This window comes from Numenius arquata, chromosome 5 (assembly GCF_964106895.1).
Source record: "Numenius arquata chromosome 5, bNumArq3.hap1.1, whole genome shotgun sequence".
Lineage (NCBI taxonomy): Eukaryota > Metazoa > Chordata > Aves > Charadriiformes > Scolopacidae > Numenius > Numenius arquata.
The window spans coordinates 5,244,944-5,257,727 of NC_133580.1; the positions used below are offsets into that span (position 1 = coordinate 5,244,944).

The 12,784-nt window shown below is 63.3% G+C and overlaps 1 protein-coding gene across 1 annotated transcript; it reads right to left on the reverse strand.

The window, feature by feature from the left end:
- Positions 1–1,689: 1,689 nt before the first annotated feature.
- On the reverse strand, positions 1,690–8,881 carry LOC141465008 (glycine receptor subunit alpha-4). The gene is made up of 8 exons (XM_074148184.1): positions 8,767–8,881; positions 8,333–8,400; positions 7,412–7,635; positions 7,197–7,279; positions 6,456–6,596; positions 6,154–6,368; positions 5,710–5,859; positions 1,690–1,977 (listed from the first exon to the last, which is right to left on the reverse strand). The coding sequence occupies exons 1-8, from the start codon at positions 8,843–8,845 to the stop codon at positions 1,690–1,692; spliced, it is 1,248 nt and encodes a 415-aa protein (XP_074004285.1). The 5' UTR covers positions 8,846–8,881.
- Positions 8,882–12,784: the final 3,903 nt, after the last annotated feature.

The following is a 12,784-nucleotide window of genomic DNA, read 5'->3' on the forward strand; positions in this document are numbered from 1 at the left end:
TCCTGGGAATGGCCTGGGGCCAGTTGTCTTCTGCTTGCCCCATCTGTGAAATGGGTGCATGCGGGTGAGCACTCTGTGGGGTTCGGGGGGCTGGGCATGGGGTGGGGGTGCGGGGCTTTGCTCCCAGTGAGCCATGCAAGGGAGAGGGTGATGCCTGCCCAGGGACCATGGTGGGGGTTCCTGCCCTGGTCTGGCTTCAGCAGGCAGTGCTGACCTCCCACCCGTGTCCCCCTGCCCTGCAGGGTCCCTTTTGCCATGACAAGCAGGTCACCAGGGTCTTCACCATGCCATGGTGGCACCACAGCCTCCGAGGAAAGGGGCAATTCCTGTTTCCATTCCGCCCTGCCTGGAAGACCCTGGGCCCTGTCCTCCACCTGGGGCTGTGGCGACACAGACCCTGTCGGGCTGCAAGCCCCCCCAGGCTGGCTGTGAGCAGGGGGAAAGGAGAGCATCAACACGTTTCTCTCTGTAGGACCTACATAAACATCACCTACTGCTTTTATTTCCTGCTAAGCATGGAGGATATCCAGGTCTGGAGGGCTGGAAGCCTTGCTGAGCTTGTCCTGTCGAGGTTTCGGGTGTTCTCCTCTCCGGTGGAGGAGCAGTGGGGGTTGAAGCCCCCTGGGGGACGCCATGCCTGGGCTCCGGGATGGAGAGAAAGCTGAGGAACAGGGTAGTTTTCACCTCCAGCTCTCTGCTGGCACTGCAGTGCCATGGGAACGCAGCAGCCTGGGGATGCCACTGCTCACTCTGCTCCTCCGCAGGGATCGGCCAAGTTGCCCTCGCTGCTTTCATCCTGAAAAATCCCTCCTGGAAGACGGGCTGTGGACCCTACCCTGCAGGTAGTCTAGTGCCGGCTCCCCAGCACCAAGCGGATCCCACCTGCGGCTGCAATGGCCGTCTGCGCCCTGTCACAATCAGCAGGACGGGGCTCGCCTGCTGCCTGCCCCGGGGTTGGCATTTCCTTGGAGGGAACGGTACCTCCTGCCCGGTGTCCCTGCCACAGTCCTGCCTGCGGCCACGGGCATCACGGGCAGCTCTGGGCTCTGCGGGGAGGGAAGCATCCCCGACCGGCTGCTTTGCTGTGCGTTGGAGCTGGTTGGGGGCTGTAGGGTCCCTGTCTGTTGCTGGGCTGGGGGCTACGGGGCCATAGCCAGCACCCCACACAGTCTCTGGGTGCAGGCAGGGGTGCTGCTTGCTGTTTCCTGCAACCGAGCTCCGGGCCAGGGGAGGAGAGAGGGCTGCAGCCTCTCGCCTGGCTGCTGGTGGCCCACAGCTCAGTGATGCAGCTTGGAAAAGCAGCAGCCTGACGTGGAAGGTGCAGAGGGGTGGAGGGTGTTTGGCTGGAAGGTGGTGTTCCCTGGCCACCAGCTGTGCAGTGTCCCAAAACACCAGGGGCTCCCCTGTGCCATGGCAGTGCAGCATCCCTGGGTACCCAGGGGTGACACCATGCAGGAGGCAGGAGGGGTCCCTCTCTCCAGCTAATCTTGGGGATCTGGGGTTGCTGATCCCCCCCCTCGGTGCCCCGGCATCCAAAGGGATATGGGGGCTGCCACATGTCCAGGCTCCGAGGCCCAGCCTGGCTGTGCCGCTGCTCCGGGACAGAGGGAAACATAGTTCTGGCTGAGCTCGTGGCATCCTGAGTCACTGCGGGGGTCAGACCGAGCGGCTGTCATGCTTTTCTGGGCCTCAGGGCACCGAGTGGATGTCCTCTGAGCGCAGCACTTTGTAGACCACCCAGTAGAAGATATTGAAGACCAGGAAGGTGAAGGGGAAGACGGCTCGGGAAATGGTGTCGATGCGCTTTGCCCGGTCGATGTAGCGCCTGTGGAGGCTCTCCCCTTCCCGCAGCAGCATGCCGGCCGGGGGGGGGCTGTAGATGCTGGGCCCCTCCGCAGCCCCATCCTTCGGCTGCAGGCAGTGGCTCAGCCCGTAGCCTCGCAAGTAGAAGCGGCTCTCGCGGACGAGCTCTTCCTCCTGGCGAAGGGAAAGGCTTGTCAGTTGGGGCACCCCGTGGATGCCAACACTGCAGGGCGAGCAGGTGCTTGTGGCTGCGTGTCCCACACACCCCCCGCACTGGGCGATACGGTCCTGTAAGTGCCTGGTGCAAGGGCAGGCGCTTTTTCAGCAAGCCCGAAGGGTGCAGGCAGGAGCACGGGGCCGGCAGGCTGCAGGCAGAGGCAGGCAGCGGCGTGCACGGGGTGCGGGGGCGAGCACTGTCATCCAGCGTGTGTTTTAAGGGTGCATCCAAGGACAACCCCAACCCTGGCAGCCTGATCCCCCCTGGCCTCTTCCCAGCTCCGGATGGGAAGCCCGGCTCTCCGGCAACTGGGGGGGACAGGGGTGAACTGGGGTTGGGGCGGGGGTGAGATGGGTACATGGGGCTGCTGTGGCTGCAGGTTGGATGGGGAAGGAGGGCACAGGGGTGCCATGGGGTGCAGAGCACATAGCGGTAGAGGGTGTATTGGGGTGCAGGGAGCTGGGGGGGCGCAGACACTGCTGTGGCAGCAGGATGGAAGTGTGCCTATGCCAGTGGATAGGAGGGGACAAGCAGCCTGATGGGGCAGACCTGGGCAGGGATGCAGGAGCCTGGCAACCACCAGGGCTTGCAGGGCCTCCCAGTCCCTCCAAGGGCCCAGACCCCTGTTTGTCTCCGTGGCTGCTTGGCGGGGGATGCCCCGTGCAGCAGAGGAGGGAGGCTGAGAGAGCTGGACTCTTTGCTGATCTCTCTGTCCTTGCTCACCCCATGTCCCCCCGTGCTGGCAGGGGGCTGCAGGGAGGGCAGCGTGCCCACGGGGGCTGAGTGGCGTCATGATCAAGCTTGCAAAAGTGCCGTGAGAGCCGGGCACCTGCCCTCACCCTCGGGTCACAGCCCACAGCCACCGTTTGTAGCCCAGCCCTGCTCGCCTCGCAGCCCCTCGGTGCCGGCCAGCGCTGCCTGTGCTCCTCCTCAGCCACAGCTGCGCATCGTTAGCGATGCACATCGTTAGTGACTCGCCTCATCCTGCTCTTTTATCCTTGGGGTGGGGGGGTGGGGGTGGTTGTGTACGCACAAAGATTTGGCAAAGTGACCGGCACATGCAACACTGGGCTGTATGCCTGGCTTCTCGACGAGCCCCCGGGCCACTCATTTGGTCTCTGTGGCTCATCTCCCCTCTTCCCCACCAGTGCCATATGTGGCTGCAGTGGGTCTCTTCTCCCCGGGGGGTGCTGCAGCCTCACACCGAGCCCACACGCAGCCCGGGTGCCGGATCCCGAACCCCATCTCCCACCGGCACTGCCCTCCAAGCCCCGGAGAGCAGCCTCCTCGCTGAGGTCAGCCTGCACAGGCGCTCAGCCGGCAAAGGGGGCTCTCATGCGGAGAGCTTGCGCCCTGGAGTCTTTATTTAACTCAGAAATCCGCCGGCTAAGCAAGATTTCTCAGTGGGAAGAGCAGCAGCCGCTCAAATTGCTGAGATTAGTTCTCATTTGCAGCAGAGTTTTATTCCCCCGTGCCAGGCTGAGCGCTGGCGGCCACCCCTGGGGACAGGGTCGGGGGGGAGCTGGAGTACCCTGTGTGCCCTGGGGGGCAGCAGCTATTCCCCCAGCCCTGGGGGGGCAGGTAGCAGCTATTTCCACAGCCCCGGGAGCCAGCAAGTTCAGCCCGGGTATTTGGGGGAGGAGATGGCAGACTGGGGGTGCTGGTTCTCCCAGCTGGGTCCCTCTGGGCTGGGGCAGCCCCGAGGTCCTTTCTGGGGGCCGAGGTTGGGTGCAGGGGACTCCCTGGGCCCGGGATTTGCCGTGGGGCTGTGGCACCTGGGCTGTGCTTCATCAGGCAGCGACGGGCAGTGTGGCTCTGCTCCCGTCTCTGACCGAGCATCAACCCGGGGTGCTCCTGTATGCACCCAGTGCCTTGCCAGCAGCACCCCAGGCTGGGTGCTCTGCAGCCTCCACCTCAGGGCAGCTACATTTTGGTCTGTTTTAAGCCAGCAGATGGTTCCTGGGCTCTGCAGAGCCTCCCCCTCCCTGCCCCAGTTGGGTGGGTGTTCATCTCCAGGGGTCGGTGCTCAGGGGCTGGGAAAGGCAGGGAGCGAGGGAGCATGGTGATGGGAGCAGGGAAGCCTCTCCTGGAGTCCAAGGGCTGTTGGTGGCAGAGGTGAGGCTCGGGGCAGCCCAGCTGGGTGGGGAGGCGAGGATGTACCCAGCCTGATCTCCTCCTGGGAGCTCTGGTCATCCCCCAGCATCTCCCCACCAGCTTGGCAGCCTGCCCTGCCCCACTGCTCCTCCTTCTACACCTTGAGTTGCGGAGTGCCTGGGTGCCCTGAGCCAGTGCCCGCATTGGGGTGACTGCAGGGAGCTGTGGGTGCCTCAAAACAAGGAAAGCCGGGAAAGCAGAGCCCTCACCCTGCCAGAGGTGTTGGCATGGCCAGGGGAGCTGGGCAGTGGTCCAGGAGTGGTCATCCATCTGTCCTAGCATCACTCCTCCCTTGGCAAAGGGGGTTGCTTTACAGAAGTGGAAACTGAGGCATGGAGCAGGGGGTGTCTCCAGGGAAATCTGCTCCATTCCCATCCCTCTCCCAAATTTCTTTTCAGCCAAGGCAGCGGCAGCTCCATCCTATGGGCGCATGCTCTGTGCAAATCACTGCCCTGCTTCTTCCACTGGGACTGGCTCCTGGGGGGCTTGTTTAGGGAAGGAGGGGGGTGAGGCTGGCTGGGGGTGTGCTGGGGGTAGGGGTCGGGGGGGGCACTGCCGGAGGGTCGTGCTTTACCCGGGAGCCGGAGAGCTGCGAGAGCGTCGCGTAGGTGTGCTCGCCGCCGTGCCGGCCGCTCAGCTGCCGCAGGGACTCCAGGCTGGCCGTCCCACCGCTCAGGCCCTTTTGGCATCCGACAGCGCGCACCAAACAGAAACAGGACAGCGGGTGACCGATGGCTCGGCGCCGGGGACAGCGGCTCCAGGCACCGGGATGGGGACAGTGGAGGGGATGGGGACTCAGCATGGTGGGGGGGAAAGCCTCTCCAGCAGTGCCCAGGGACTGGGATCCGTCCTCAGCACGTGCCAAAGGGATTTGGCTGCACAGGGCACCGGGAGCCTGTGCGGTGTGTACGTGTTGTTTTCCATGGAGGTCCGGTGCCTCGCAGTGTGCTTATGGCAAGAAAAAGGGAATGGGGCAGCCGCGAGCCTTCCCTGAGCATCTCATGGGCTGACGGAGGGGAGGACTATCCTGCAAGCGTGGGACTCTGCCTCTCCAGGCCCTGCTGTGCTCCTCTCTGCAGCCCAGACCCTGTCCCTGGGTGCCACCAGGTCCCCTTGGAGCTTCACCGCCCTGTCACCACTGCGGCACAGCGAGGAGCCCCAGTTTGGGGCTGCAGGTAAGGGGAAAGGCCATTTCCCCCACCCTTGGTGTTTATTTTTCTGCTTTTTTAGAGGAAGCAGAGCCTGAGAAGGTCCCAGCAGGAGGACGACGGCACCCTGGGGGTGTTTGTGCTGGCAGGGCCTGAGACACCCATGGGTGCTGTGCACTGTGCTGCTCAGGCAGGCAGGAGGACTGCGATGCCTGTGGGTTCCTGATGTGCCGGCGGGGCCGGCTACAAGCCCCGGGCAGTAGGACACATCCCAGCACTGAGCCCTGCCCTGGTGGCTGCTGAGAAACTGGCCCTGTAGCCCTGGGGTGTCCCCTTGTCTGCTGAGGACGGGCAGACGTCATGACAGCAGTGGCGGAAGGGACTCACCATCCTCTGCCGCCGCTGGCGCCGGCGCAGACGCATGAACTCCTTGTGCTGGCGGGAGACGAAGTTGACGGCTGCGTACTCCAACAAGGCGGCAAAGACGAAGAGCAGGCACACGGCCATCCAGATGTCGATGGCCTTCACGTAGGAGACCTGCCAGGGTGAGAGGGGGCTCAGGGACCCGCTGTCCCCCCACCTTGCTCATCCCCCCCACCACCACTGCCAGCTTCATCCAGCTGCCAAGGGGCACAGGAGCACTCTCAGCTGGGACACACGGGCCAGAGCTCGCTGTGTTCCCCCTTGGTACACACGGTGTCCCAGATGGCTACGGATCCAGCCATTCCCAAGGGAAGGGTTCCTCTGCTCCTGGGACACTGGGGATGGCAGCGGATACCCCAGGTGTCCCTGGCAGGCTGGAGCATGGGACCCCACTGAGCCAGCACTGACCTTGGGCAGGGAGGCACGGGAGCCGGCGCTCTGCGTGGTCATGGTGAGCACGGTGGTGATGCCCAAGCCCACCCGGGCCGGCGCCGCGTCCATGTTGATCCAGAAGGAGACCCAGGAGAGGATGACGATGAGCAGGCTGGGGATGTACATCTGGATCAGGTAGTAACCCATCTGCCTCTCCAGGTGGAACTTCACCTCGATGCAGGTGAACTTGCCTGTTGGCAAAGATGACCCTGGTGGGTGAAAGGGACCCCCGGGCCACGGCGAGGGAGGGGGTGGCAGTGGGTCCCTGGGGTGCTCACCTGTGTTGTAGTACTTGGTGCAGTATCCCAGGTCCTTCTCATCCCTGAGGATGAACTGAGGGAGCGTCAAGCCCTCTGCCACTTGCACAGCCTCCTGCTCTTCCAGCCACTCAAAGATGAGGTCATTCATGGTGTAGCCAACTGGAGGGGACGGAGTGAGCCATGGGACAGGGGGACACGCACCTCATTAATCCCCACCCTGAATGGTCTTAATGGTCTGAAGTTGTGGCAGAGGAGGTTTAGATTAGGTATTAGGAAGAATTACTTTACTGAGAGGGTGGTCAGGAACTGGCACAGCCTGCCCAGGGAGGTGGTGGAGTCGCCATCCCTGGAGGTATTTAAGAAATGTGTAGACATGGCACTTCAGGGCATGCTCTAGTGCCCGAGATTGTTGGTTTGGGTCTGTTTGTGGGTGGGGTGTGGTGTGGTTGTGGGCGTTTGGTTTGGTGTTGGTGTTCTGGGATTTTTTTGGGTGTGGTTGGTTTTTTTTGTTTGTTTGTTTGTTTGTTTTGTTTTTTGCTTTGTTTTGGTTTTTTTTTTTTGTTGGTTGGACTTGATGATCTCAAAGGTCCCATCCAACCAAAAATATTCTGTGATTTTGTGATTCTGTGAATGATGGCTCCTTCCTGCTCACCTCCTTCAGAAGCAGGGAGATGCCACCTTTGGAATGGGGTGGGAAGGGATGGGATGGGGTAGGATGGAGGGGGATGAAGCACAGCTTGAACCCCCCTAGGTACTCACAGCTCTCCAGCTGCATGGTGCATGTCTGGATGTCCATGGGGAAGTTCTTGAGGTCCATGGGGCAGGACAGGATCAGCGTCAGCCTAGAGGAGGCAGAGGAAAGGAGGGGGTTGCTGGGGGCTGGGGTGGTCGGTGGGGAAAAGCTGCCCCATGGGAGGCAAGAGGAAAGCTTCTCCTCCCCACTTGGGCACTGCACCAGAGGAGAAGTGTTCTACCTAATGCTGTAGAGCACGTTGCCGTTCTTGAAGATGCGCAGCAGCTTGTTGTCGGTGGTCACCTCGTGGAAATTGGCCCCTTTCTCGTTGGCAAAGAACAAGTCTGGCTTCCAGATGGAGTCGAGCATGGAGGGGTCGAGGTCGAGGGAGTCGTCGGGGTACTCGCGGTAAGCCAGGCGGGGGTCGTTCCACTGCTGCCGCAGGAAGACGTTCACCCGGTAGTCCTGGGGCAGAGGGCACCGCGTCAGCCGGGAGCACCCCACCGGTGCCCAGGGAGGAGGAGGAAGAGGAGGAGGAAAAAGAGATGGAGGAGGAGGTGGGAGGGAGTCTCTTGGTCAAGGCTCAGGTCCTGCCTGACACTAACGATGCATGGGGAAGGGGCAGCTCAGGAGCCTTCCCACGCTGTCAGCAGCCAGGGGAAATGAAAAAGCCAAAGCCACGGCAGCCAAGAGGAGGAGAAGGAGGAGGAGCTGCTGCTTGCAGTGTTCCTCACAGGGCTCTGTGGCCCTCTGGGGGGTTGATGTGATGGTTGACGGTATTAAGGCTTTGCAGCAGCACAAATAGGGAATTTTTAGCTCTGGGGCTTCCTCACGCACTTGAAAAGGCTGGGGATGGAGGGGACACAGAGCTGGCTTGCCGAGCCTGTGAACAGCAGGGAACTACTGCTGGCTGCCTTGCTCCAACCCTTTGGGATGTTTCTCCCAGGCACGGGGGGGGATGTTGTCCACACAGCCAAGCTCTGGTTAACTGACCCCAGAAAAGCCACAGCCATTTGCTATGGCTCTGCATGTCCCCACTGTAGTGCCAGGGCTGGCTCTGGAGAAGGGCTCACAGGCACTGGGACCCACATGCTCCCCAGCAGAGCGCCCGCCAGCCCCGAGGCACTGGGAGAGGAGCCCGTTGCGCTGGTGAAACCCTCACCATGGTGGTCTCGGTGACGGAGCCGAAGCTGTTGATGAAGATGTTGCATGTCACGTTGACGGGTGGACCTGGAAAACAGCAGGAAGCCTCCTCTCGCCGCTGGCCGGGGAGACACAGGCACTGCACGGGCACACGGAGAGGGGGGGCTGCCTCTGGCACAGGCTGTGCGGATGAATGCACACAAGCATCCCCCTGCCTGTGGGGTCACCCCCAGCACACCCTGTGAGCACTGCAGCCGCCAGCGCTGTCAGGCGGAGCAGCCCTTGCAGGGCGGCCGCGATCGCAGGAGCTGCCGGGACTCCGGGAAGGGCGTTGGGATGGAGGGACGTGGGTCAGGGTCCTGCCCCCAAGCCCATACCTGCCCCTTCCCTGGTTTTGGGCAGCCATAAGTGTGGGTCGCTGCCAGGTTTGGGAGCCTCACGTCCTCCCCTTACCTTTGAAGTTGGGTCGAATCCGGGCGTCATACCCTGAGGTTCGTCCCATGAGCTTGTCCAGGAAATCCGAGGGTGACATGGGCTGGGGCGAGCTTCGGGAAGCAGCTTTAATCTCCTCCCGCCCTGAGACCAGCCTGCAGGGCAGAGGAGGCAGGTTAGCTGCCTGCTGGCACTAAGGGTCTGCAGGCACATTGCGGCACCCCCTGGGCATTGCCAGCTGCCAGGGGAAGCGGCTGTTCCCGTGCTGCATCTGCTCCAGCACCCCAGGACCCCTTCCTCCCTCCGCTGTGATCCCAGAAGTTTCCCCCCTTGCCCACCACAGCCCGAGTGCCGTGTATCCATGCCACGTATCTGTGTTTTGCCTGGCTCCCTGCCAGCAAAGCCCCTGGCATGGCATTTGGTCCAGGTGATAGCTTCATGCATGGCAGCTGGGATCTGTGCCGGTGCCAGGGGGGGAAAGCAGGTCCCTCCTGGGTTCAATCGCCAGCCCCAGCTTGAGTTGCCGAGAAAACGTCCGTACCCTGCATGGCTGGGGGGCTTGGGGGCCGGGGGGACACAACAACCCCCTCCGAGGTGTGAGCTGGCCTGGCGTGAGTGAGGAGGTGCCCAGGAGCACAGCTGGGGTTGTGACACCTTCCCAGGGGCCAAGACGACGTGGCAGGAGAGGAGCAGCAAAGCCCACCTCCGCACTGGCCATGGCGTGGAGCTGAGCTGACATGAGCTCTCCCACGCAGTCCTCCTAACGATGATGGAGACTTATTTAAACTGACCTTGGAGGGGATATTTTTGTGAACGCATCTTAGCCTGCCGGTTTCTCTCCTTCCGTCAGTCTATAATGATCATTTCAAAGAACAATGCGAGAGACATTCGCTCACCACATTGCCAGGCATGTGGCTGTGATGGAGAGGAATTAGTCGGAGACCTCCGGACACAAAGAGAGCTTTGAGCAGGCTGCTGGTGCTGCTGCTCGCTGCCTCATAACTCCACCAGGTCCATGCCCAGGTGGATCCCACTACTGCTTGGAGCTACAACCCCGTTATCACAAGCAGAGAACGATGCTGGGAGCTGGCACCCCCTGGGGTCCTTGTTCCTACCAACACACCTTGTTCCTACCTTCTCTCAGGGGAGTGAGATTCACTCCTTGCTGGCTAAAATGGCCACAACGGCCATCCCAAAACGATGCAGCTGGGCAAGTTTTCCCTTAATTGGAGATGGGCAGCAGAGAGTACCTGAGACTGGTCCTTGCCAAGAGCAAAAGACTGGGAGAAATTCCCCATCCAGGAGCTGCATTAGAGAGGTGGGAGGAGAGCTGCAAGAGGCCAGGGTAACAAGGAGTTAAATCAGGCCTCTGCCTGCCACATAGCCCTGAACCATGTCCTCCTCTGACGCTGGAAAGGAGGATGAGGGTACTCCCCTGGAGCATGCGGGAGGAAGTCTCCCTTGGCTCCTTGGAGAGGCTCAGCTAACTGGCCAAGCAGCAGTGGATCTGCAGCCCCAGTGATGCTCGGACCTTGGGGACTGCAGGGGGTGCAGAAAAGCCCTGGGTGCAGCCGCCTCCAGCGGCGTCACTGGCAGGGCCATGCTGGCTCACAGCCCCTGGGCACAGCCCCTGGGGCCTGGCTCTTCTCAGGGTTTGGCTGCAGGTCTCCAGTTTGGGCACTGCCTGCCCCAGGGGACTCTGCTGCTGAACTGGTCCAGGCACTGCGGGGCCCTGGAGCTCAGCACCTCCGTGGAGCTGGGGGATGGTGGGGCTGGAAAACACTCACATCCGCCTAAAAATGCCACCCCGAGACAAGCAGTTTCTGCATGTGATGACATTTTGACACAATTTCCCCCCTCCCTGCCACAAATGCTGCCGTTCCTCCCGTGCTGCTCCAGCCGTACTGTCCAAGTGATGGGAGGGGGACTAGGAACAGGGAGCAAGCTCAGCCCAAGGGCACTGCAGCCCCCCCTGCCTGGCCCACTTCTCCCCAGCATCCCACCTTGTCCCAGATAGCACCCAAGGTGGCCGGAGAGGGAAAATGGGACCCAGGGACTTTGCATTTTCCACGCAGGTGGGCCAAGAATTCTTCCTGCACCCATGGGACCTGAGGCACCCACTGGCCTTGGTGACCCAGGGGCTGGGTCAGGGACTGTCCTGAGCCCCCCTCCGAAACACCCTGAGCCAAGAGAGGGTCTGGGCATCGCAGGGACTTTGCAGCACTGGAGAGAGAGCTGCCTGGGCCATCACCTGGCTCAGCTTGCCCCTTCTCCCACCACGGCAAGGGTCTCCAGCTGGCCCGGGGCCAGAGGGACCCTCAGGGACCCAGCACTGGGGCAGGGGCTGCTGGGGACAGGCAGAGCCCAGGGGAGTGTGGCTGGAGGTGGAAGGTCTGGTGGGTCCCCAGGGTGCTGGGGTAGGGTCCCAGGGAATGGGGGAAGAGGCCAGATTTGGGGAGCTCCTGCAGCCTGCGGGAAGGTCTGGATCGGGGCTGGAAGGGTTCTGGCTGGGGGGAGCAGCCCCTGGAGAGAGGTCTGGATCGGGGCTGGAAGGGTTCTGGCTGGGGGGAGCAGTCCCTGGAGAGAGGTCCGGATCGGGGCTGGGGGTGCGGGTCCTGGAGCTCCTCGGGGTCTGGGAAGGGATGCCCGGACCCCGCAGGAGAGATCCGTCTCCGAGAAGGGGTGATGCCCGGGGTGCCGGAGGGGAAACGTGTATCCCTGGGGATGGGGGTCCGGGTGCAGGAGGAGGGGGTGCCGGGGAAGGGGTACGGAGAGCAGCGGCCCCCCGCAGCTCCACGGCCCGCGAGTGGGAGCCGCCCCGCCGGACGCGCAGCGCCGAGCACCCGCGCCGTGCGCTCACCTGAGCGGGCCGCGCCGGGGCAGGAGGCAGCCGAGGAGGAGGAGGAGGAGGAAGGCGAGGGCGCCGGCCCGGAGAGCGCCCATCCCGCCGCAGCCCGCAGCCCCGCCGCCCCGGGCGCACGGGCATGACCCGGCCGGCGGCGGCGGCGCCCCCGCTCCCGCTCCCGCCGCACCGGGGCCGCTGCCGCCGCCGCTGCCGCCGCCCCCCTCCCGGTCCCGCTCCTCATAGTCCGGGCGAGCGGGAGCCCGCCGCGGGGTGGGCGCCGGCCGGCTGCGGGCCCCGGGAGCCGGGCGGAGCCTCGCCCGCCGCGGCGGGGAGGAGGCGGGCACGGCGGCGGGGAGCCCCCCGCCGCCGTGCCCGCCTCCTCCCCGCCGCCTCGGGGACTTCTGCCGCCCCGTCGGGGCTGTCCTGTGAGCCCAGGTACCCTCGTGGGGGCTCCGAGGAGCGGGGCGGCAGGGCTCTGCCCCGGTGCTGGGGAGGGAGGCAGCTCCCTGCGGGATTTGAGAGGGTCCGGGGGTGCGGCGGGCCTGGGGGATGCGCTGGGATCGAGGGATGCCCCGGGGTTTAGGGATGTGGCAGGGCTTGATGGCTGTGCTGGGATCAGGGGATGTGTTGGGCTGAGGGATGCTCCAGGGACGAGAAAAGCATTGGGATCATGGGATGCGTTGGGCTGAGGGATGCTCCGGGGACGAGAGAAGTGTTGGGATCAAGGGATGCGTTGGGCTGAGGGATGCTCTGGGGACGAGAAAAGTTTTGGGATCAAGGGATGCATTGGACTGAGGGATGCTCCAGGGACGAGGGACGTGCTGGGATCTAGGGCTGTGCAGGGGCTGAGGGATGCCCTGGAGGTACTGAGCATCTGAGGAGCGAGCTGCTGGGAATTGCCAGGCTCCTTAGTCCCTCAGCCTGGCCTGGAGGTGCCTTTCCTGGGGCTGCAGATCAGGGCTAGCCCACAGGCAGGCTGGGGCACAGACCCTGGGGGGCTCAGACCTCCTGCTGGGACCCCTGTGCTTGCCTTTCCTGAAGGCTCAGTGGATGGGCAATCCTGTCCCTCGGTAGGGGCAGGTAAGCTCCTTGGAGAAGGGAAGATGGACAGTCACGTCTGCATGATCCAGGGAGATGGAGTGGCTGCTAGGCTGGGGGAAACTGAGGCAGGGGAGCTGCTTGTTAACCAGGGCA

Coding starts and splice junctions, on each gene's coding strand:
- LOC141465008 (XM_074148184.1), bottom strand. CDS start 8,845: ATGTCACCCTCGGATTTCCTGGACAAGCTCATGGGACGAACCTCAGGG. Junction 7,636..8,332: donor CCGTCACCGAGACCACCATG/GTGAGGGTTTCA, acceptor CCTCTGCCCCAG/GACTACCGGGTGAACGTCTT. Junction 7,280..7,411: donor AACGTGCTCTACAGCATTAG/GTAGAACACTTC, acceptor TGCCTCCTCTAG/GCTGACGCTGATCCTGTCCT.